Source organism: Penicillium waksmanii (genome assembly GCF_028829765.1).
Source record: "Penicillium waksmanii strain IBT 27052 chromosome Unknown utg000007l:1.0-4314555.0:1.0-4317578.0, whole genome shotgun sequence".
Lineage (NCBI taxonomy): Eukaryota > Fungi > Ascomycota > Eurotiomycetes > Eurotiales > Aspergillaceae > Penicillium > Penicillium waksmanii.
The window spans coordinates 404,169-424,634 of NW_026643253.1; the positions used below are offsets into that span (position 1 = coordinate 404,169).

Here is a 20,466-nt window from a genome sequence, read left to right on the forward strand (position 1 = left end):
CCTCGAGCTCAGCAAAGAACTCCTCAATGGGATTCAAATCTGGAGAATATGGAGGCAAATACACCAGCTTTACGCCAGCCTCCGAGCACATCTGTTCAATTCGGTCCGAGTGATGAAAGGATGCGTTGTCCATGACTAATACGGACTTCGGCTCGGGCTATTCCCACAGTGCTGGGGAAGCTGTTCGATAAAAGCCTCAAAGACAGACGGGTCAGTTGAACCTTCGAACATTCGAGAGAACAATGCCATCTTGTGCATACACAGGCAGTATCTGATAATGTTGGTGACGATGAAATTTGGACACTTGAACTGGCGTGGTACCGAGTGGGGACCAACACGTTCGCCTAAAGCCTATCCTTTTATCACATCCAGATTCATCTACATAAGGGGCTAGAGAATATCTTTGTTGGAATCGCTGCTCTTAGGGAAGGCCGTGTACATAGGAAGAAACTGGTTTATGCGCTGTGATATTGATCTATACTAAATGGATTTCAATAGCCCAGCTGATACCAATAGGTGAACATCAAAGCTAGAGATGTAACAAGCATTAATATCTAGAAACTAATCCCAGTTCGAAGCCATTCCCGCCCATAGAGCAACTTCATCGAGATTACTGTCCTTGTCTTCTCGATATTTGTTAATTTCGCGGCCGATGCGCCTGCCATATCGGTTTACTCTATGACCATTCTCTTCGCCGTCATTTCTCTTCGTAGCCAAACGTTTGGCAACTTCATTAGCTTCGAAAAGAGTCACGAGTTTCCTTTTTTGAGCACCCTTCTGTGCTCGCTTATGACAGAGATCAAGCATAATTTGTACCTTTGTTCTACCGTCCTTGTTTTTGATAAAGTGCTCCGGTCGGTGCGCGGTGATGTTTTGCCACTGGCTATGCCGCTGGGTGTGCCGATTTGACGTGACGGAAATCTGGGGAACCTTGCGAGTCGTCGCATTAACCCAGGCATCCACGGCCATGTCAAGTGGTGTGCTTCCGGTGGCGTTCTCTCGGTAGAGAAGGTCAGGTCGTCGGTCCAAAATTGGTTCTAGCACTTGAGGGAAGCCTCGCTTCACACACTCATAGACAGGCGTGTTGCCTGTGCCATCTAGCAGTTCCAAGAACTTTTGGTTGCTAGCTTGTCCCATATCTAAGAAGGCTTGTGTGATTGACCGAGTCTCGTCCTTGTCCCTGGCGTCGACGGAAAGGTCAAATGGATATCTACTGAGCCATCGTGCAAAGGGGGTCTGTGAACTTTCACCCGCACGTTGCATAAGCATGTTGGATACAAGTTCTTCGTCCATCAAGTCAACCAACTGACGGATCCTTTCCGGCACCCTGCTCGCTGTGTCCGAAATGGAGCATACTGCTAAGTGAAGGATATTGCGTTTTTGGTTATCCCGAGTGGCTTGGTTAGCACCGGCTTTGATCAGGATCCGCGCAAAATTAACCTTCTGAAGTGAAATCGATAGTGCGAGCGGCGTGTGGCCCTCCGATGATCGTACTTCCAAGCATTCCGGGTGTTGGTCAACGAGATACTGAACCAGTTGCTCTGACTCTTCAGAAGTGCGAGCCATCACTGCGCAGTGAAGGACAAGGTTATCTATTACCGAAATTAGTACAATGGATGTTTTTGCCTCGGGTCGCAGACCGGAAACTCACTTCGAGATTGGAGCCATTTGAGAACAGTTGCGTCAATACCCAGCGTAGACTCGGCAACTCTTTTGACATTCTCGTCTTCCGAGTGCGCATGAACATATTCCAGATAGTAACGACTGGGCGCTGTGCCAAGAAACCACTCAGTACTGGCTAAGCTTCCTCGTAACGCGGAAATAAGGAGAGGCGGGCGACTGGGGCTCTCGACTTCGCTGGAATTATCTGGCCGTCCAGAATCTGCCCAGTCTTTGCGTTTCTGGCCTCGAATTGACAAGCCCTGGTAATAGTGGGGCTCCTCGCAGGCAGGAATCCCAGATTCTTCACTCAGCTTCATGAGCGGAAGGCCCACGGCAGTACTTTTGATAAGCATGGCGAGGCAATCAGTATGCCCCAGGGACATTGCAAGCTGAAGTTCCTCTTGGTCAAGAGTGAATGGTGTCTTGCTGGAAGAATCACTCCTCACGCACTCGTGCCCAGCATTTAGAAGCCACTCCAGTAGCCGAACATCGTTCTTAAAAATTGCATATTGGAAAAGGTTGCTAACCAGCAGATGATGCGACATACTCCAATGATTCATACCCACAAGGCGAAAGGTATCCCTTGGGGGCAGTTCCTCGTCCAAAAATAATTGGACGGGGCATTTTTGCTCCAACGCTTGAAGTGGTGACACTTCGCTCTCAACTTGGCTCGCAACTTCTCCGACATTGTCATATGTGAATTTCTCATCCACAGCATGACCGACAATGTTGAGACTCTCGCCATCGGAAGATTCGTTGTCTGAGTCGATGTCCATCTCGAAGTGTTGATGAGCGTCATACTCTTTTATTTTGTATTGCGTCCGAAGTATTTGCAATATGGCCTTTGCAATGCGAAGGTGGCCTCGGAAGATGGCAATTTGAAGACAGTTGAGCCCTAAGGAATCTGTTTTGGAAATATGGAGCGGTAGTTGGTCCTTAGCTGGTCCCCACATGCTGAGGGTGAGAGATTTGATGGTGTCCAGATCTCCCCTCCATGCAGCCTCGAAGCTAGTTTCATATGTTAGCAGTGATATCAAAAATCCCCACGGATACATGGCCTTGTGTACATACAGTTTCACATATCCTTCATGCGCAATATCAGAAAGACCCGAAAGTGAACTAAAGAACTTGATCTTGAATGCCTTCGCGGAAGGTTTCTTCGTGTGATTTCTCCAGTTTCGATGATTTTCAGGCTCAGGCTCCCGTGTTTCCCCGGGGTGAAGCTCTTCCCAAGTCTTTGCGTCTCGGGATAATAACTCGGATTTTAGCAACTCATATTGATCAATCATCCCGATGATTGCTGCTCTCCTTTCTGCCTCGCCCGGCTTGTCTTCGGACGATTTTGCCTTGTCTTCCGCTTCTTTCTGTTCGGCCTTCTTGTTGTTTTCCTTTGCCTTCTCTAGCTGGCCTCTCGCAGCGAACATTTTGTAACTACCCTCATCGAATTCTGTGAAATATGAGCGATCGTGTTGTGCCAAGATGACGGGATCTGGAACACCATATGTGCGGTGCCATGAAGGATCTTCTTTCTTCAGAGAATCCTGCAACTCCTTTAAGTATCGATTTGTGCAATCTAGAAGTGTTTCTTCACGATCGTATCTTTGTTTTTGCATCGTGTTGGGATCGACGCCACGTTTCAGGAGATCAATAGCGACCATTGCTAGATCGTTTTGGATGGCGTAGACAATAGGCTGCTTGGGCTGGGCTTCCGCGAGGCTCGCCTCTCTACCATATCGCACTGCATCAGGCACCTGAGATTTAACCGCCTGCAACCAATCCGCCAGATCATTACTAGGTTTAGCACCTAGTTCGAGAAGCTTCTTGGCTCCAACCTGGTTTTTCGCACATAAAGCATTCACTAAAGCCGAGGCGAAAGTAGAGTTTGGAACAGAGTAATAGGTGCCATGGACTGAGAGGTGGCTGATTGCTCGCTGCATTCCTGGACCGTCATGCTCTTGGTAGATGTCAAGAAGGTCGTTATAGTCGGACTGAGCGATGTACTGAAGCGCAGTCTGGTGGTACATGTCGGCTTGGGCAGGCGAAGCACCGAGCTTCAACAGAGTCTTTGACATCTCTCTTGCTTTATCCAAGGGGAGGGATAGCACCAGCACCAAAGTCATGATTGCCCCTCTCGGTCGCTTGTCGTATTCAGACGTAATCTTGATTGGCAACAAAACATCAGCGCCAAAAGATGTAACGAGCTCTTCGACAGTTTCCACATGCCCATGAAGGATTGCTAGATGCAGGGGCGATGCTAAATTGTCCCAGGCGGCGACGTTAAGGTCGTAGATGTCCGGGTCCAGCCCGTTCTCTTCAATTGTGTTGTAGGTTAGTCCCACTTCGTCCGTTTCGTCTTTGTCCACCTTGACATACGAGGCAGATGTCTGCGATGCGTCATCGTCATGGGCGGCATCGTCTTCATCATTCTCACCATCGATTTCCTTGGGGGCGGCCTTCGTATTTGCAAGTTTCTGACCCTCTGCCTCCTCGTTCTGGTTGCTCTTGTTGAGTAGAATGCGAACAATCTCAGTTGCGCCCCTCGCAGCAGCTAGATGCAATGCGGTCTGGCCATCTGCCATCCGAGCGATAAGTCTCGCACCGTGATCAACGAGGCATTGAACAATCTCTGGAGTAGAGGCCATGCAGGCCAATTGCAGAGGAGTGCGTCCAGTGTAATCTCGGCGATTTGGATCTGAGTCCTCCTGGTCAAGGAAATTCTTCACAGATTCCAGGTTATGCGAGACAATTGCCTGGCAGAGCAACTCGGTACGACCAATGTACGCCATTTCTGTGGTAGGTGTCAGTATCTTGCTCTTCACAAAACCCGAATGTCTGGGCCATACCTGTCCAGTCGGTCTCGGTGATTGGGTTGAAACTGCCAATTTCTTGACGACCGGGATTGTCTTTGATGAAGATGATGTTGCCAGAGATGTATATCTTGCTCTCCTCTTCTGCCACTTTTAGTTCTTCGTCGGTCACTGGCTCGGGGCAGGAACCACAGCAGTCTCCAATGACATGTTCAGCTTCACCGAAGAATGCAGGGTGGCGATGAAGATAAACTTTGCGATCCTTTTTCTGATTCCATTGGGCGTTAAGAAGCAGATCTTTCGTGTAGAGGAGCTTCTCAATCTTCCGTGCGTTGAATCTCCGCCCGTAAGGAATGGTCTATTGAAATGTTAGACTAACTTGCAAGGCGTAGACAGGGTGGAAGGACCTACAAATGTATGGTAGTCTGAGATTTGGTCCTCTTCTTGCCATTCCGGGACTTCATCTTCCCAGTCGTCTTTGATATTGCCTCGCAACTCCTTGCCTTGACGACGCTGTAAATACACACTGAGAGCAGGCCTTCCTCGCTCTTCGCGTCTCTTCCTCAGATAATCGTCACGGTCGCCTGGTTTTGGGAGCTTCTCGAGGACCAAAAGTCGTGCGAGTCCTTCAGTTCGCATAAAGCTCCTTTCAAAAATAGTCTAGTTCACAAGTCAGCACCACCAGTCGTCCACATCGTCTTTGGTATAATGTATTCATACTGGATCGACCTTCGACCGGTCAAGTTGGGCCCAAAACACTTCGAAGCCACGATGGGAGTATTTGGACAAGCGGTTTTCATACGAAGGAGATCGACGCGTGAGATCTACTTGATTTGTCTGCGTGATGTACGCCGCGATGGCTCGAGGAGATGCATAAACTTGTTGACCATCATAGGCTGCGCAGGAACAATCCACATCGAATCCGGTGAGGATTTCGGCAACGGAGCGATAGATTCGAAGGACTATCTGGACATGGCGGTTGGGGTACTGGGATGCAATTGTGATCGTGTTCTTTGTGCGGATAGTTGTCGTTTCGTACAAGATCGTGTTGCGGATCTTGTCTTCGATATGTTTTATTTTCTCAATGGCTTGCTCCTCGGTCAACCCATACAAGAACAAATCTACATCCGAGGCTGGTGCAAACTCATCATGGTAGTATTGACGGAGACCTCTTTTGGAATTGCGATACTGTTCTGGCACAGGCAAGAGAGATGTCACAACAGCACTGCCAGCAGCAATCACATTACTCCAGTCGAGTTCGCCCAATGCACCTTCGGTGAAAAGTGCGAAATTGTTTTGAAACTCCTCGAGCGTGGGAACAACAGCAGGCGAGCCATCGGCTCGGCGCTTGTCGGTGGAGAGAGGTAAGATGTACTTCTGCTTGTGTTCAGGTGTTTCTGAACTCAGATTTCGCGCTCGAACACGAATATCTGTAGATCCAGTCATAACATCATAAAGAGGGACAATGTTAGCATGGTTGTTCTTCAGCAAAGTATGAGCTGGGTCTTGCGCATAAATCTTCCGTGCTGAAGCATCATAGTCATTATAAGGCTTAACGAGTTCCTCGATGGGCGTCTTCTGGTGGGACTGGATATGTTGGACGAAGTCCTTGTGCTTTACAGGCACCGAAGGCAATTGAGAAGTCATATTGGGTAAAAATCAGAAAATTGTGAATTTTCCTTGACGGAGATGATGAATCAGATATTGTATATCCCATTGAGAAGAAGAAGAGTGATTTTATAGTATCAAGGCGTGAGAATTGAGCTGGTCTGGTTTGGATCTAGTGCATCGAGGGTCCAGGCAGCCTTAGGCGACAGGACACGATCCACTTGGTCGGCAACCAATCAACAGCACGCAACTCACTAGTCTTGGAACACTCAACAAAATTTGAGATTAGGCAGGAAAGCTAAGGGGTATAGCCTGATGTTTGATCATGGAAAACACTCAAGTTGATGAAACGACGAAATTATCCCGTGCTCAGTTGTTGCAAACATGGCCCGTCAATAGCAAATATGAAAACTGGGAAAACCAACCACGAAATCATATACATCATTTCCGAGATTTCGTGACTTGAAGTTTTCTTCGCCTTGCACGCAGAGTTCATGCTAGTCGGTAAATCTGTAAAAGCTGAACGTTGTCTGCGGTACTGTAGAGTTGAATGTCTCGCAATTATCATTATCCGTGTCGTCTTCAGATCGAAAGACGGCGACATCAGCGCGACCAGGCCGACCGGTGCCGCGCGATGCAATCTCCTCGACAGTCGTATTTTTGTAACTGTATCAATAGCGATAACAGCGGTACATAATTTAACATCGGAAAGTCATCCCCGGTCGTGATTCTTCAGGACGTCTGCACCCGGTTGCTTTACAGCTACCGGCTCGAAGGTATGGTCGATATCCTGCCTCGGTACTTCCTCGCGGGAGGAGAATATATTCTGGATTCGTAACAATCCCAATCTCCAAAGTATCTCGCGCAAATCAGCATACCTCAGCTAGAGGCGAGATAATGTATCATGAGAGAAGGCCTGGCGCATTGTATTGTAGCTAATGCCAATGTCTCGGGATCGCTTCTTGTTGACCTTGGCGAGGTTTCGCAGGGGGAAAGCGGACTTCGGTGACACATAAAGACCTACTGATTTTATTGTATTTGACTTAGCTAGATGATCAGCTGCCCCGACGCTGAGCGCAAGCTGCTCCCCGTGGAGGATATTGTTGGCCATGTAACTCATGGGTAATGGATGGGATGATCCTTGGAAGTCAAGGGATACCCATCGTCCGAGTTCATGGAATCCTGGAGTCTCTGGTTCGAGAGTGTGACCTTTTTGAACGGAATGTCGTCAAAAAATTCGGCGAACGAAGAAGTATCACGCAGTGGCTCTACTTGAAGAGACCACGATATCAGTTCACTTCTCGTACATTGAGAGATGGAGCCCCTGGAGAAAATGATAAAAACCTACCTCCTTCTGCTCACGGATAGATTCGGCCTGGAAACATCCAAAGCATGTGCACCGAGTAGGTCTAATGAGCATGACACCGGATGCCTCCAGCCAGAATTCCTCGATTGGAGAGTCACCGGTGGCAGTGTATGTAATAGCGACCTGAACATAGAGAGTCGGTGTTTTGAATCGATAAAGAGATGTATTAAACACCCACCGCTTCAGCGAACAGGTGAAAGACTTGATCGAATTCGTCATTGGGGTCAAAGGACCAATCGCGGATGGGACTCCCTCTGAATGGACACATCGTCGGTGGATTGCCACTGGCCTCAAAAGGAAGAGTATCAAGTGTCTTTATTGAGCTCTAGGGCGCACTAGAACTTTGCTATCTGGGAATTGGTGCATCAGCAAACAAAGATCAAGAGGATTGCGCTTTGAACAATTACCATCTGGGCAGTTCTCCGCTGGATATCTATAAACGCCAGTTTCGGGCATGGTCTCCTCTATGAGAGCAAACAACTTTGACAATGACGTCAAAAAGTTGCCATATCTGTTCATGATCAGGAGTACCCCCAACGTCCCCACCTCAGGTGGTGCAGTGGCTAAGCTACTCACCACCGAAGCTCCCCTTCCTTGGGGAGCCGCCCTCAGTGTTGCGGCCTGGCACTGACTGGCGGGTGAGGATCCAGGTGGGCGGGTGGTCAAAAGGCATTCCCAAAGGGCTGTCGAGGTACAATGGTCTTTTTTTTTCTTTTTTTATTATCCAACATCTTTGTCTTCTTTGTTGAAGATTGGATGAGGCTGTTCCCAAATCTTGGGAATGCACTTCCTAATCGGGAAGGAACTGAAGTTATCCCGAAGTTTGGCAACGACGGCAACGGCGACGGCGAGGCTGCCCGTTCGAATCCCGCAACTTTCTGGCCCAAATTATCACTCTATTTATTATACCAGGAAACTGCAGGTCCTAGAGAGAACTGCTCTTGCCCAACCCTACGACCAAGATTTGAGCCACCCCCGAGGCTTGAAGCGCTCTTGGAGTTGGCCACAGTGCCAGGAGAACCGTTTTAGCCGGTGTTACCCTTGGAATATGACGATCGAACTTGAACTAACAGATCTCACCAGCTTCTACTTTGGACAGTAGGTAGTTGACTTCTATGGCCAACCGAATGTTTACTTCGCCCATGACAATTCTCCACTGTGGAGAATGATACAGCAGAGCCTCAACGTTAGCGGGTTCAGCGATACTATGAAATCCGTCCACTACAGAATATCGGGTAAGGACTGACATTCCTTTCGAAGTGGCTTCGGCAATAACTGTCATCACTTTCCAATCTCAAAGACTGACGCGGACTATCCAGACCTCCTCGATTGAGGCCACCACGACCGGAAAGTCTCAGCCCGGTGGCGCGATCGCTAAGAAGCACGACACCAACAGCAAATCATTCAGGCTGGAAAAGACCTAAGTCCGTATACGAGAGGAACGGTCGCCATATGCCGGGTCTTGGAGGAGCGACATGTTTCTGCCTCGATACTCCCTCTTTTTCTTCAGGTGCTGTTGGCCATTTTACGAGAGGTTCGGTGATATTGAATGCCATAAATGTATCTCCTACGCCGGCCAGGCACACAATAAGATTGATTGTCCAAAAATAAAACATTTACCTTCCTTGTTTTTGATTATTGAGGACATAGTACAAGAACTTCAGCCGCCTAGGTATGCTGATTTTTTTCAATATCTGGGCGAATGGATTCAGTAGCGACTGGATAGAAATAACTGAATACTGAAACAACGTCGACCTTGTATGGCCTATTGAATCGTAATACACACTGTAATGCCCGAGATCCTGCTTCAATAAGACAAGGCAAACATCCAGGGGGATTGTTGTTGTGAATGGTTCAAGTTGCTGCCTGAGGCGGGTGGGCAAACGAACCCTCCCAGCGTGACGTGACTGCCTTTTGGTCTTCTTCCTCCTCTTCCACTCTCCCACGCATCCAAAGCTCACTCTTCGAAAACTGATCTCTCCCCATTTCTATTGCTCCAAATCATCTATCCACTACTCGCTCCGTTCTGCGCCATCATGTCATCCAAAGACGAACCCAAGGTACGTATTCCCCATGCTAGCTCTCATTTCCCTCTGCGGCTCAACCAGAGTGCCAGACCAATCAGCACAAACAAGCTGACAAAGGACGAAAGATCCAATTCGTGGAAACCTCCTTTGCAGAGATGTTCAAAGATGATGAAGGCAAGGCCTTTCTCGCGGCCATGGAGTCTCCCCTCGCGAAGAGAATCAAGGAAGATCTCAATGTCAGGAACAATCCGTTGTTCATGACCGGAAGCCCCGAGCAGATCAGACTTGCCCGATTCAACAAGAACGGCGTGGAATGGGAGCGGGATGCCCGCCTGAACGCTGAGGGCAATCTGGTTCTGAGCCCAGTCCCTGACCCGGTGGTAAGTATTGAATTGAATTTCTCACAGAAGCAGTTTGGGTACTGACGCGGACTTTTTAGGTCCTCCATACCGGCGTACCTTTGACCAGTGCAGCTTCCACAAAGAAGACCCAGCCACCCAAGAAGGATACCAAGAAGCCGCAAGGTGCCAGGTGAGGCGAATCCGAATAGTCTTGAATCCCCGGGCAATATCGACCATGTCTGTAGTGAGAGATACCTTCGCGATGTTGATCCTGGCTGGAGGGGACTGCAGCAGCTGGGGTGCGGAGATGTTGAAGGCGAGGTGTGTTTTGTCGGGAGCAACCGAGTGATAGGTGGGGACATTCCGATGTTGCCTACATGCGTTTTGTTTGACTTCGTGGTGTTTCTGCTATTTCTGCTCCTCTACAAGGAGTTTTGTGCTTTGCACTAGGATGAAACTATTCTCTGCCCCGAGTCGCATGCGCCGGTGGCTATTCTCAAAGAGATCACTCTCTCCTTTTCTAAGTTCTTGCAAAACGTAAACAGGATGTCTCAATTCCACGATGCATAGTTTCATGAAATGCGAAGCAAGATGATTTGAGAATGATGGTCTTACTTCTAGAGGAGCCGATCGAGATATACTTAAAAATTAAATTGAATGTGAAAGTCATCCATAGCTAGACTGTGTCTCAAATTCCATAAGAATAACTTCCCCAGAATCCAGTCCTAGCGCAATCTTTCGGTCCCTAGTTACCCAATATTCAGTCCGAGCTTCAGCGGGGAGGAACAGAGCGCGATCACCGTTCAATGCTATCCATTGTCGATCCTGTTTGTTTGATGACTTGTCAGGGAGATGAGCAGCCCGATTTCGGAACCCAAAGCCCCGGTCACCCAGGCTAGAAGAGCCCCCGGGGTCGATACAAGCGACCCTTGATGAGGCGTCCCGAGAAAGATGATTCCGGAAGTGCTGTCGACTATGTCTCTCGCGGCATCCCCAGGTTTACACAAGGCCTGCAGAGGTGGTTAGGTCTCTGTGGGCGGCAATGGTGTTCTGGCGTACCTCTTTTATGATGATACCCCCGAAGCTGTGGCCGATGAATATAATGGGAACGCGCTACCGGCGTCTGTTAGCCTCGTCGTTCTTTTGAGAGTGACTAGTTTTCACCCGATATTTGGATCGATAGTCCACCAGCTCGTCGAGCAAGCGGTGGCCGATTTACTGAGCTGTTGTGACCGGGGCATCGATCAACCAGTCCGAGTTGTGAGCGAATGCTGAGATTCTTGCGCTGGGAAGTCATGTTTGAGGAAGTCTTTGAGCAGTGGACACGCCTACGGTCGTTCTTATTCGAATCAGGCGATTCCACAGCGGCATCCGTCCATGTATGTTCTGAATCCGCGCCGAGACCATGTACAGCGACAATTCTAAGGACGTTAGCGCAGGCGGCCGTAGTGGGAGTAACTGGAAAAGTGACATCCTCCGCATTCTCGGGCTCGGAAATAATGTGAAGGCCGTCAAGACGCCCCGAATTTCCACGACGACTTATCCTGCCAATGATGGGGCGGATGCGGAGGAGTTAGACAGGAAGAACTACCACGGTAGCGGTCGCGGTAACCGCAACCCAAAACCTTAAACGGCTGTAGCCAGCCAACCCATCCATGGTACTGGGGGCGGGACTCCGAGGGTCCTGATTTGCAAAACCACCACACACTTAGAGGTGCGATTCTGAGTAGGAGGAGCTGTTGTTTCTACCTGGGGCTTCCATCGGTACAGGGTACTTTAGCTAGCCGCCAGCCTTAGCCACTTGTTTTAGCATTCCCAAGACACATCTCATCACGCCGGATGCACGGGATAGGGCCAAAATACGTGATGCGGATATTTACTCCTTCTGCATAAGGAGCAGAAGGCAGGGACCATGTTTATGGATGGCTGTTATACTCCGTGTCCACCCTGAAATGAATGGCTCGGGCATGATGCGGGATCTTAACCACAATGAGGACGGAGTCCACACGGAGAACCAACAAAAGCAAGTCAGTGTACCGTGCCTTACCCATACCTAACCATGATAATGGCACTGTGACTAGCACTGTGATGGGGAAATGATCAGCTAACGACTTTGCGCAGACTTGTCCTTTCCTTGTCAACCCTTTGAAGCATGATGACCATGGCACATCCGATCATCGTCATTCCACCCACTCCTTCCGGCATCGTACCGCACCACGTCTGATGATTTAGCTGCTTCTACCACAGACATCACGTCCTGTATTCAGAGGGAACTTGACTTGAACAGACTTCATGTTATTTCTCCATGGCTGTGGATTTCTGGGCTGAATACTTGTCCGCTACCTAACACCTCTACGGGGTTATATGTCGCACTGGCAGTGGACTCGATATGGCGATTTCTTCCAAGAGAACATTGCATGGCTGACCGCTACCACGGTCTATATCGCCATTTTTCTAGGAGCTATGCAGGTTGGCCTGGGGACGGATGCCCTGGTTGGAAACCACACGTTCCAGTCAGCATTGTACGGATTTACTGTTTTCTCTATCCTTGGACCCCTGGTAGCCGTCGGCATCATTGGTGCTCTATTCTGCTTCATGTTTATTAATAATTGGATCAGTGCCGTGGCATTTAAACGGAAAAGGTTCAAAGCTCTTCATTCGGTACAGAGAGCATAGAGGGCTGCGAGAACAGAAAAAACAATGAATTAGCGCTATTACAGCGTGTGCACTTTTTTGCCTAGTAGCGCATTTCAAGTTTTCTCCCCCCCCCCTTTTGTATTGTCGAGGCGCGCAGCGCCTCTGGGCAGGAGGCACGGACCGGGTGACCACTGGCAAGGGCCATGTGTTCCTTTAGCCCAAATCGTGGCTAGTGCTAGTTGGATAATACTGGAATTCCTCGATAGATGGGATCTGGAGTATCGGATCGCAGCGATCTTAGTATGAGCAAAGAGTACATTATGCATAAAAGTAAATATCGTTTCCAATTGAATAAACACGCTGCTTGTGTCCACATTTCAAAAGCAAATCGTCACATACCGGCGGGGAATATATTGAAGGCGAGTCCAGAACTAAGAAATGTGCACGCAAGCATCGAATGATTTGATTACATCAACGGATTGGGTCCAATAAAACTTGACATCGCGGTAGAGGTTGAAGATGGTTGGAAGAAAAGGCTCAGCGGATACCGCCATTCATTCAGTCAAAAGCAAGACAGGATATTCGTAGCGAGGGTCCAAAGTTATTGATTCGCGATGGAGGGGCCTCTTCAACTACATCACGATACAGCAGTTGTTTTGTTCTCGGGATTGCTTATAAAACTTTTGCGAGCTACTGCTCAAGTCGGCAGATTTTGCCATCAGTTGGTCAAGCGTCTCGCCTCGCTGGAGAACAGACTCGATCTGTGAAATGTGAGTATGGGAACACAAGATCTAGGGGCGGGGCGGAGCGGGGAATGGTACAGTTTTGTGCAGAACAATCTTGGTACTGTCAAGCTCCTGCTGAATTTTTATGATACTATCGGCATTTTCGGGATTGTCGTATTTTTCAATCCATTGCTTGAGCGGCACGGATAACGGGTATGCGTTCTCAGTTGGAGAAGGGTCGACAGCGGCACGAGGGTACTTTGTGAGAAACTCGTCCATGATCTTGGAGAGAAGCTGGTGAGCAACAAGTGAAGGATATTCACCATCAGTGACAATAACACCAGATATCCCCTTAACCCGGCTGTAACCGTGAAAGATGTATCCCAGGTGATCCATGTCATGGCGTTGACCGGGCTGGGTGCCCTCGGCGACGCCGTGGACGTCGATCATCATGACCGTCTCGGCTCTGGCGACGATTTGTTAATGAGGGATTTTCCACAAAAGATTCGGAGGAGGGGTAGATGCATACCCAGATCGCTTCAGGTAGTTGATGCTGTTTATGTTTATGGTTAGCGCTTGTCTCTGGCAGCATGCGGTGTGGGTATGCTCTTACGGCGAGAGATCTTTTTCGCCGCAGAGCTGCACGGTATCACGTTTCGGATCACCTGCTTTACGGTCCGGGTTAAGACCATTCCGAAAAACCTGCAGAAGGATCAAAAGTCAGCGCATGATGACACGATGGAGAAAACAGCTCTCGCTGCCTTCGAAACGCACTCCGATATAGAGGATCTTCATGATGGCGGGGGCGGTGAATAAGGTTGATCGGAAAGATGAAGTCGATAAAGAGGGAGAGAAAGCGTCTGACAAGGTTTGAATTAGGAGTCGCTCTGCAGAAGTCAGCCAAAGTTGAGCGAGGGGCAAATGAACAGGTAGAGGCAAAGTAAGCTTTGGTCTCCTGAGGAGGTCACCGCACGGGACGACGTTGGCGGTTCCGCCTTATTTGTCTGGCATAACATTCACCGCCCAGATGACCCTCCTCTCACCGCCTTATATCTTCACCGCCCTGGGACCCGCCGAGGCTCTACAACATTCATTGCATATCGACATATTTACACTTTCGCCCTGTCGAACTTTTGCACTTTCGCACTTTCAAACTCTTGGCCTGCTCTCTGCCTGAGGTACCGAGTCATGGATATTGATACTGCCTCATCGGCTACAGACCAATGGCTATCCCAACTAGCCGCCATGCGCCAGGCCATTGCCGATCTGAAACTCCCCAAAGACTTGCCCCGCGATTCAACGGGCTATGGAAGTGATATCGACCTGGATCTTGACGATGACTATTCCTCCCCGGGAACTGTTGATGACGTATGGGATGCCATTAGCTCCGATGAAGAAACAACTGACGATCTCGACGATTTAAACGACCTGAACGATGTTTCCCACTCCTACCCTCCCCACTCGTCCTCCTACAATCGGTCATGGTTGGAAGGCAAATGCCAGGAGTTGGCAGCTCGTAACTCGACCATGGATCCTACAGAGCTCTCCCAGCAGATCGTGGCTACTTTAGCGGCAGACAGTGATGATGCGGAACTACAGATGTCTCTGGCCGAGATCGTTGGCTTCGACGACCTGGACCTGGTCATTGAGCTTATCGCCAACCGTGCAGAGATCTTGTCGGACAAACCACACCGTGTGGAGTCACAAACAGATGGACTAGCCAAGGGAAAGCTGCTCACACGGGCTGAGAGGGAGGAAGCTGTGTGGCAGCAGGATTACGATCATAAGAACGCCCCTATCATGGCCGCTCAGACCCGCTCGGAGCCAATATATCCGCACGTCTTCAAGTCAAGCACCTCCGGAAATACACTCTCTGCGAACGGCAGGAAATATGGTCTCCCAGTCGGTAGCAAACAGCATGAGGAGCCTAAGTACACCGAATTTGAGATTCCCGCTAGCAAGGTTGGATCGTTGGCCAAAAACCAGAAGCTAATCCAGATATCTGATCTGGATGGTCTTTGTCGCGGGACCTTCAAGGGTTACAAAACACTCAATCGCATGCAAAGTCTGCTCTACGATGTCGCATACAAGACCAGCGAGAACATGCTTATTTGCGCACCGACTGGTGCTGGTAAAACCGACGCAGCGATGTTGACTATCCTGAACGCCATCGGAAAGAACACCGCCCCTAACCCGCTGGAAGAGCCGGATGCTACCGAATACACGGTGCAGGTCGACGACTTCAAGATTGTCTATGTGGCCCCTATGAAAGCCCTCGCGGCAGAAATCACAGAGAAGCTTGGGAAACGTCTCGCTTGGCTGGGAGTTCATGTCCGTGAATTGACTGGTGACATGCAGCTAACTAAGCGCGAAATTGTCGATACTCAGATCATCGTCACCACGCCTGAGAAATGGGATGTAGTAACTCGCAAAAGCACAGGTGACACTGAGCTAGTTCAAAAGGTGCGGCTGCTCATCATCGACGAGGTCCACATGCTGCACGATGAGCGTGGTGCTGTCATTGAATCCTTGGTTGCAAGAACACAGCGTCAAGTGGAAAGCACCCAGTCCCTGATTCGCATTGTGGGTCTGTCCGCTACCCTGCCTAACTACGTCGATGTCGCCGATTTCTTAAAAGTCAACAAGATGGCCGGCCTCTTCTTTTTCGATGCATCTTTTCGACCTGTCCCTCTCCAGCAGCATTTCATCGGTGTCAAGGGAAAGCCAGGCAGCAAGCAATCCAGAGAGAATATCGATGCTGTCTCTTATGAAAAGGTTCGAGACATGCTCGAACGTGGTCATCAAGTAATGGTATTCGTGCACTCTCGCAAGGATACTGTGATGACCGCTCGCATGCTGAAGCAGCTTGCGGCCGAAGAAGGCTGTGAAGACCTGTTCAGTTGCCATGACCACGAGAATTATTCCAACGGATTACGAGACATGAAGCACGCCCGTGCACGCGAGCTGCGCGACCTTTTCGCTGGTGGATTTGGAGCCCATCATGCTGGTATGAGTCGAAGTGATCGCAATCTGATGGAGCGCATGTTCTCTGAGGGCTTGATCAAGGTTCTCTGCTGTACTGCGACCCTTGCATGGGGTGTTAACCTTCCGGCGGCTGCGGTCGTGATCAAAGGAACCCAACTTTACAACGCCCAGGAGGGTAAATTTGTCGACCTGAGCATTCTTGACGTCCTGCAGATTTTTGGTCGTGCGGGTCGTCCTCAGTTCCAGGATACCGGTATTGGCTTCATCTGTACTACCCACGATAAGCTCACCCATTATCTTTCGGCAGTCACAGCCCAGCAGCCCATTGAGTCTCGTTTCTCAAGTCGACTTGTTGATAACTTAAATGCCGAAATCTCACTCGGAACTGTCACCTCCGTCCCCGAAGCCGTGCAGTGGCTCGGATATTCCTACCTCTTTGTTCGCATGAAGCGTGAACCTCGCAACTACGGCATCGAGTTCGCAGAGCTTCGTGATGATCCCATGCTCGTTCAGCGACGACGACAGTTAATTATCCAAGCTGCACAGACGTTGCAGAAGAGTCAAATGATCATCTTCAACGAGAAGACCGAGGACCTGAAAGCGAAGGATGTTGGTCGCATCGCCAGCCAGTACTATGTTCTTCAGAGCAGTGTAGAAATCTTCAACACGATGATGCGTGCTCGCGCTGGCGAGGCAGATGTTCTCAAGATGATCAGTATGAGTGGTGAATTCGACAATATCCAGTCCCGCGACTCGGAATCAAAAGAACTGCAACGGCTTCGCGATGATGTAGCCCAGACCGAGGTCGAAGGTGGCAATGACTCTCCACATGCGAAGACAAATCTGCTCCTCCAAGCTCACATTTCTCGCGCCAAGCTGGAAGACTTTGCTCTGGTATCTGATATGGGATATGTCTCTCAGAACTCTGCCCGTATTTGCCGAGCCCTTTTCATGATCGCATTGAACCGCCGATGGGGCTACCAATGCCAGGTTCTCCTTTCCCTGTGCAAGTCGATCGAGAAGCAAATCTGGCCCTTCGATCACCCATTCCGCCAATTCGACCTTCCGCAGCCCATCCTCCGTAACTTGGAGGATCGCCTCCCAGCATCATCGATAGAGTCGATGAAGGAGATGGATACCGCCGAGATTGGTCAGCTTGTACACAACCAAAAAATGGGAAAGACCATCGGAAAACTCCTGGATAACTTCCCCACTCTCAGTGTGGAAACTGAGATCGCCCCGCTGAACCGAGATGTGCTTCGCATCCGCCTTTCCATCTATCCCGAATTTTCATGGAATGATCGCCACCATGGAACTTCCGAGTCGTTCTGGGTTTGGGTTGAAAACTCGGAGACTTCCGAGATCTACCACCATGAGTACTTCATCCTGAGCCGCAAGAAGCTTTACGATGATCACGAATTGAACTTCACTATTCCACTATCCGATCCCCTGCCCAGTCAAATCTATGTTCGCCTCATTTCCGATCGCTGGCTCGGTGCAGAAACCGTCAGCCCGGTCTCGTTCCAGCATCTCATCCGGCCTGATACGGAGAGTGTATACACCGATTTGTTGAATCTTCAGCCTCTGCCGGTATCTGCTCTTCGCAATCCCATTCTTGAGGAGCTGTACGCTCAACGGTTTCCCTTCTTCAACCCTATGCAGACGCAGATCTTCCACCTGCTCTACCACACCCCTGCCAATGTTCTTCTGGGATCGCCAACTGGTAGTGGAAAGACTGTGGCAGCCGAACTGGCAATGTGGTGGGCATTCCGCGAGAAGCCAGGGTCGAAGGTTGTTTACATCGCACCAATGAAAGCGCTTGTTCGTGAGCGTGTACAAGACTGGCGAAAACGTCTCACTGGTCCGATGGGGCTGAAGCTGGTTGAGTTGACTGGTGATAACACACCCGACACCCGCACTATCCGCGATGCAGACATCATTATCACCACCCCTGAGAAATGGGACGGTATCTCCCGTAGCTGGCAGACTCGTGATTATGTCCGCAAGGTCAGTCTCGTTATCATTGACGAGATTCATCTGTTGGGTGGTGATCGTGGCCCTATTCTCGAAATTATTGTGTCCCGTATGAACTATATCGCATCACAATCCAAGGGCTCCGTCCGTCTCATGGGCATGTCTACGGCTTGCGCCAATGCCACTGATCTCGCAAACTGGCTCGGCGTGAAGGAGGGTCTCTACAACTTCCGCCACTCTGTCCGTCCTGTTCCTCTTGAGATTTTCATCGACGGTTTTCCCGAGCAGCGTGGCTTCTGCCCACTCATGCAGTCTATGAATCGCCCTACATTCCTCGCGATCAAGAACCACTCCCCCGAGAAGCCCGTCATTGTCTTTGTTGCATCCCGTCGGCAGACTCGTCTTACTGCGAAGGACTTGATCAATTACTGCGGTATGGAGGACAACCCTCGTCGCTTTGTGCGGATGTCCGAAGATGACCTAGACCTGAACCTTGCACGCGTCAAGGATGATGCCCTAAGGGAAGCACTCAGTTTTGGTATCGGCTTGCATCATGCCGGTCTAGTCGAGTCTGATCGACAGCTGTCCGAAGAATTGTTCGCCAATAACAAGATACAGATTCTGGTGGCTACCAGTACTCTTGCGTGGGGTGTCAACTTACCCGCGCATCTCGTTGTCGTCAAGGGAACCCAATTCTTCGATGCTAAAATCGAAGGATACCGTGACATGGACCTGACCGATGTCCTGCAAATGCTTGGTCGTGCTGGTCGCCCTCAATTCGATAATTCCGGTATTGCACGCATCTTCACCCAAGACTCCAAGAAGGCGTTCTACAAACATTTCCTACACACTGGTTTCCCCGTCGAGTCGACACTACATAAGGTCTTGGATAACCACTTGGGCGCTGAAGTCTCTGCCGGCACGATCGGAACTAAGCAGGATGCTCTTGATTACCTGACTTGGACATTCTTCTTCCGCCGACTGCACAAGAATCCATCCTATTATGGTCTTGAGATTTGTGCCGAGGAACAAAATACCATGGCCGCTCAGGCTGTTGCGCAAGACTTCATGATTGAACTCGTCGACAAGTCCCTCAATGACCTCGCCGAATCTTCTTGTGTCCTGGTCGACTCTGCGACCGGCGAAGTCAACTCCACGCCATTCGGCAAGATCATGAGTTACTACTACCTCTCGCATAAAACGGTCCGTTACTTGATGTCCCACGCGAAGCGCGATCCGACCTTCCAGGACGTTCTCAGCTGGATGTGCTCTGCCACGGAATTCGACGAACTCCCTGTCCGACACAATGAGGATCTCATCAACGCTGAGCTAGCCCAGAACCTCCCCTTGTCCATCGAAGCGATGGGTGATGTTCCAATGTGGGACCCGCATGTCAAAGCCTTCCTGCTGCTCCAGGCATACATGTCGCGAATCGACCTGCCCATCTCAGATTATGTGGGAGATCAGACCTCCGTGTTGGACCAGGGCATTCGTATCATTCAAGCATCCATCGATGTCATGGCCGAGCTCGGATACATTCCAGCTTGCCAGATGCTGATCACCCTGCTTCAATGCATCAAGTCTGCCCGCTGGCCCGAGGATCACCCTCTATCCATCCTACCAGGCATCGCTGTCGAGAAACCACCCCAAGGCCTTCCATCTTCCTTGGTCGCACTCTCTTCGCAGCCTTCGTCCTCGGTCTTCGGCATGGTTAAGAGACTTAACCTTCCTGCACAATTCCCCAAAGCTACCTCGCATCTGCCCCACATTTCCATTTCCGTTGCTGGCATTTCTTCCAAGGGCATGAGTGTCAATCTGACCCGTCACAACGCCCCTACGCACTCCGAGTTCCGTATTTACGCCCCTCGCTTCCCGAAGCCTCAAACCGAGGGTTACTTCTTAATTGTGTGCAATGCCCGCCCCGACGGAACCGATGGCGAGCTTCTTGGTCTGAAGCGAGTCTCGTGGCCATCCAAGCAATATCACGGCAAGGGCCGCGCAGGTGCAGGTCCCAGCCGAGGTGCTCAAGGGTCGAGCAAGGATAAGAGCAATGGGTCGATCAGTGTGCGCTCGCTGGTCAAATTTCCCGGCGCTGCCCTTGCCCAATCGTCCTCCGTTACGACGGCAGGTATGGCACGCGTGAATGTGAAGCTATTCAGCGATTCCTACATCGGCATGCAGTGGTCATTGTCGAATGTGGAAGTTGATGTGGATGCCGGTACGACACAGGCAGTAGAAGCACCAAGTGCTCCTAGCAAAGCGTAAGGAATGCCATGCTCACTAGAGTAAACAATATATACAACGGGTATTCGATGTAAATACAAAATATATTGA

The 20,466-nt window shown here is 50.0% G+C and overlaps 7 protein-coding genes across 7 annotated transcripts; 3 read left to right on the forward strand and 4 right to left on the reverse strand.

Moving 5' to 3' along the window:
- Positions 1–561: 561 nt before the first annotated feature.
- Positions 562–6,116, reverse strand: N7481_006994 (uncharacterized protein; the record flags this gene model as incomplete). The annotated part of the gene is made up of 6 exons (XM_057266213.1): positions 562–1,592; positions 1,652–2,670; positions 2,734–4,450; positions 4,506–4,827; positions 4,881–5,129; positions 5,190–6,116. 6 exons carry the CDS (start codon positions 6,114–6,116, stop codon positions 562–564), a joined length of 5,265 nt encoding a protein of 1,754 aa, XP_057120414.1.
- Positions 6,117–6,960: 844 nt separating this feature from the next.
- N7481_006995 (uncharacterized protein) lies at positions 6,961–7,197 on the reverse strand (the record flags this gene model as incomplete). The annotated part of the gene is made up of 1 exon (XM_057266214.1): positions 6,961–7,197. The coding sequence occupies one exon, from the start codon at positions 7,195–7,197 to the stop codon at positions 6,961–6,963; it is 237 nt and encodes a 78-aa protein (XP_057120415.1).
- Positions 7,198–7,371: 174 nt separating this feature from the next.
- N7481_006996 (uncharacterized protein) lies at positions 7,372–7,662 on the reverse strand (the record flags this gene model as incomplete). Its single annotated transcript, XM_057266215.1, has 2 exons — positions 7,372–7,401; positions 7,426–7,662. The coding sequence occupies 2 exons, from the start codon at positions 7,660–7,662 to the stop codon at positions 7,372–7,374; spliced, it is 267 nt and encodes an 88-aa protein (XP_057120416.1).
- Positions 7,663–9,625: 1,963 nt separating this feature from the next.
- Positions 9,626–10,005, forward strand: N7481_006997 (uncharacterized protein; the record flags this gene model as incomplete). Its single annotated transcript, XM_057266216.1, has 2 exons — positions 9,626–9,850; positions 9,910–10,005. The coding sequence occupies 2 exons, from the start codon at positions 9,626–9,628 to the stop codon at positions 10,003–10,005; spliced, it is 321 nt and encodes a 106-aa protein (XP_057120417.1).
- A 1,074-nt stretch (positions 10,006–11,079) lies between these two features.
- Positions 11,080–11,441, forward strand: N7481_006998 (uncharacterized protein; the record flags this gene model as incomplete). Its single annotated transcript, XM_057266217.1, has 2 exons — positions 11,080–11,190; positions 11,238–11,441. The coding sequence occupies 2 exons, from the start codon at positions 11,080–11,082 to the stop codon at positions 11,439–11,441; spliced, it is 315 nt and encodes a 104-aa protein (XP_057120418.1).
- Positions 11,442–13,080: 1,639 nt separating this feature from the next.
- Positions 13,081–13,968, reverse strand: N7481_006999 (palmitoyltransferase YKT6; the record flags this gene model as incomplete). Its single annotated transcript, XM_057266218.1, has 5 exons — positions 13,081–13,209; positions 13,270–13,639; positions 13,703–13,726; positions 13,787–13,875; positions 13,948–13,968. 5 exons carry the CDS (start codon positions 13,966–13,968, stop codon positions 13,081–13,083), a joined length of 633 nt encoding a protein of 210 aa, XP_057120419.1.
- Positions 13,969–14,361: 393 nt separating this feature from the next.
- Positions 14,362–20,397, forward strand: N7481_007000 (RNA helicase SLH1; the record flags this gene model as incomplete). Its single annotated transcript, XM_057266219.1, has 1 exon — positions 14,362–20,397. The coding sequence occupies one exon, from the start codon at positions 14,362–14,364 to the stop codon at positions 20,395–20,397; it is 6,036 nt and encodes a 2,011-aa protein (XP_057120420.1).
- Between the last annotated feature and the right edge of the window lie 69 nt (positions 20,398–20,466).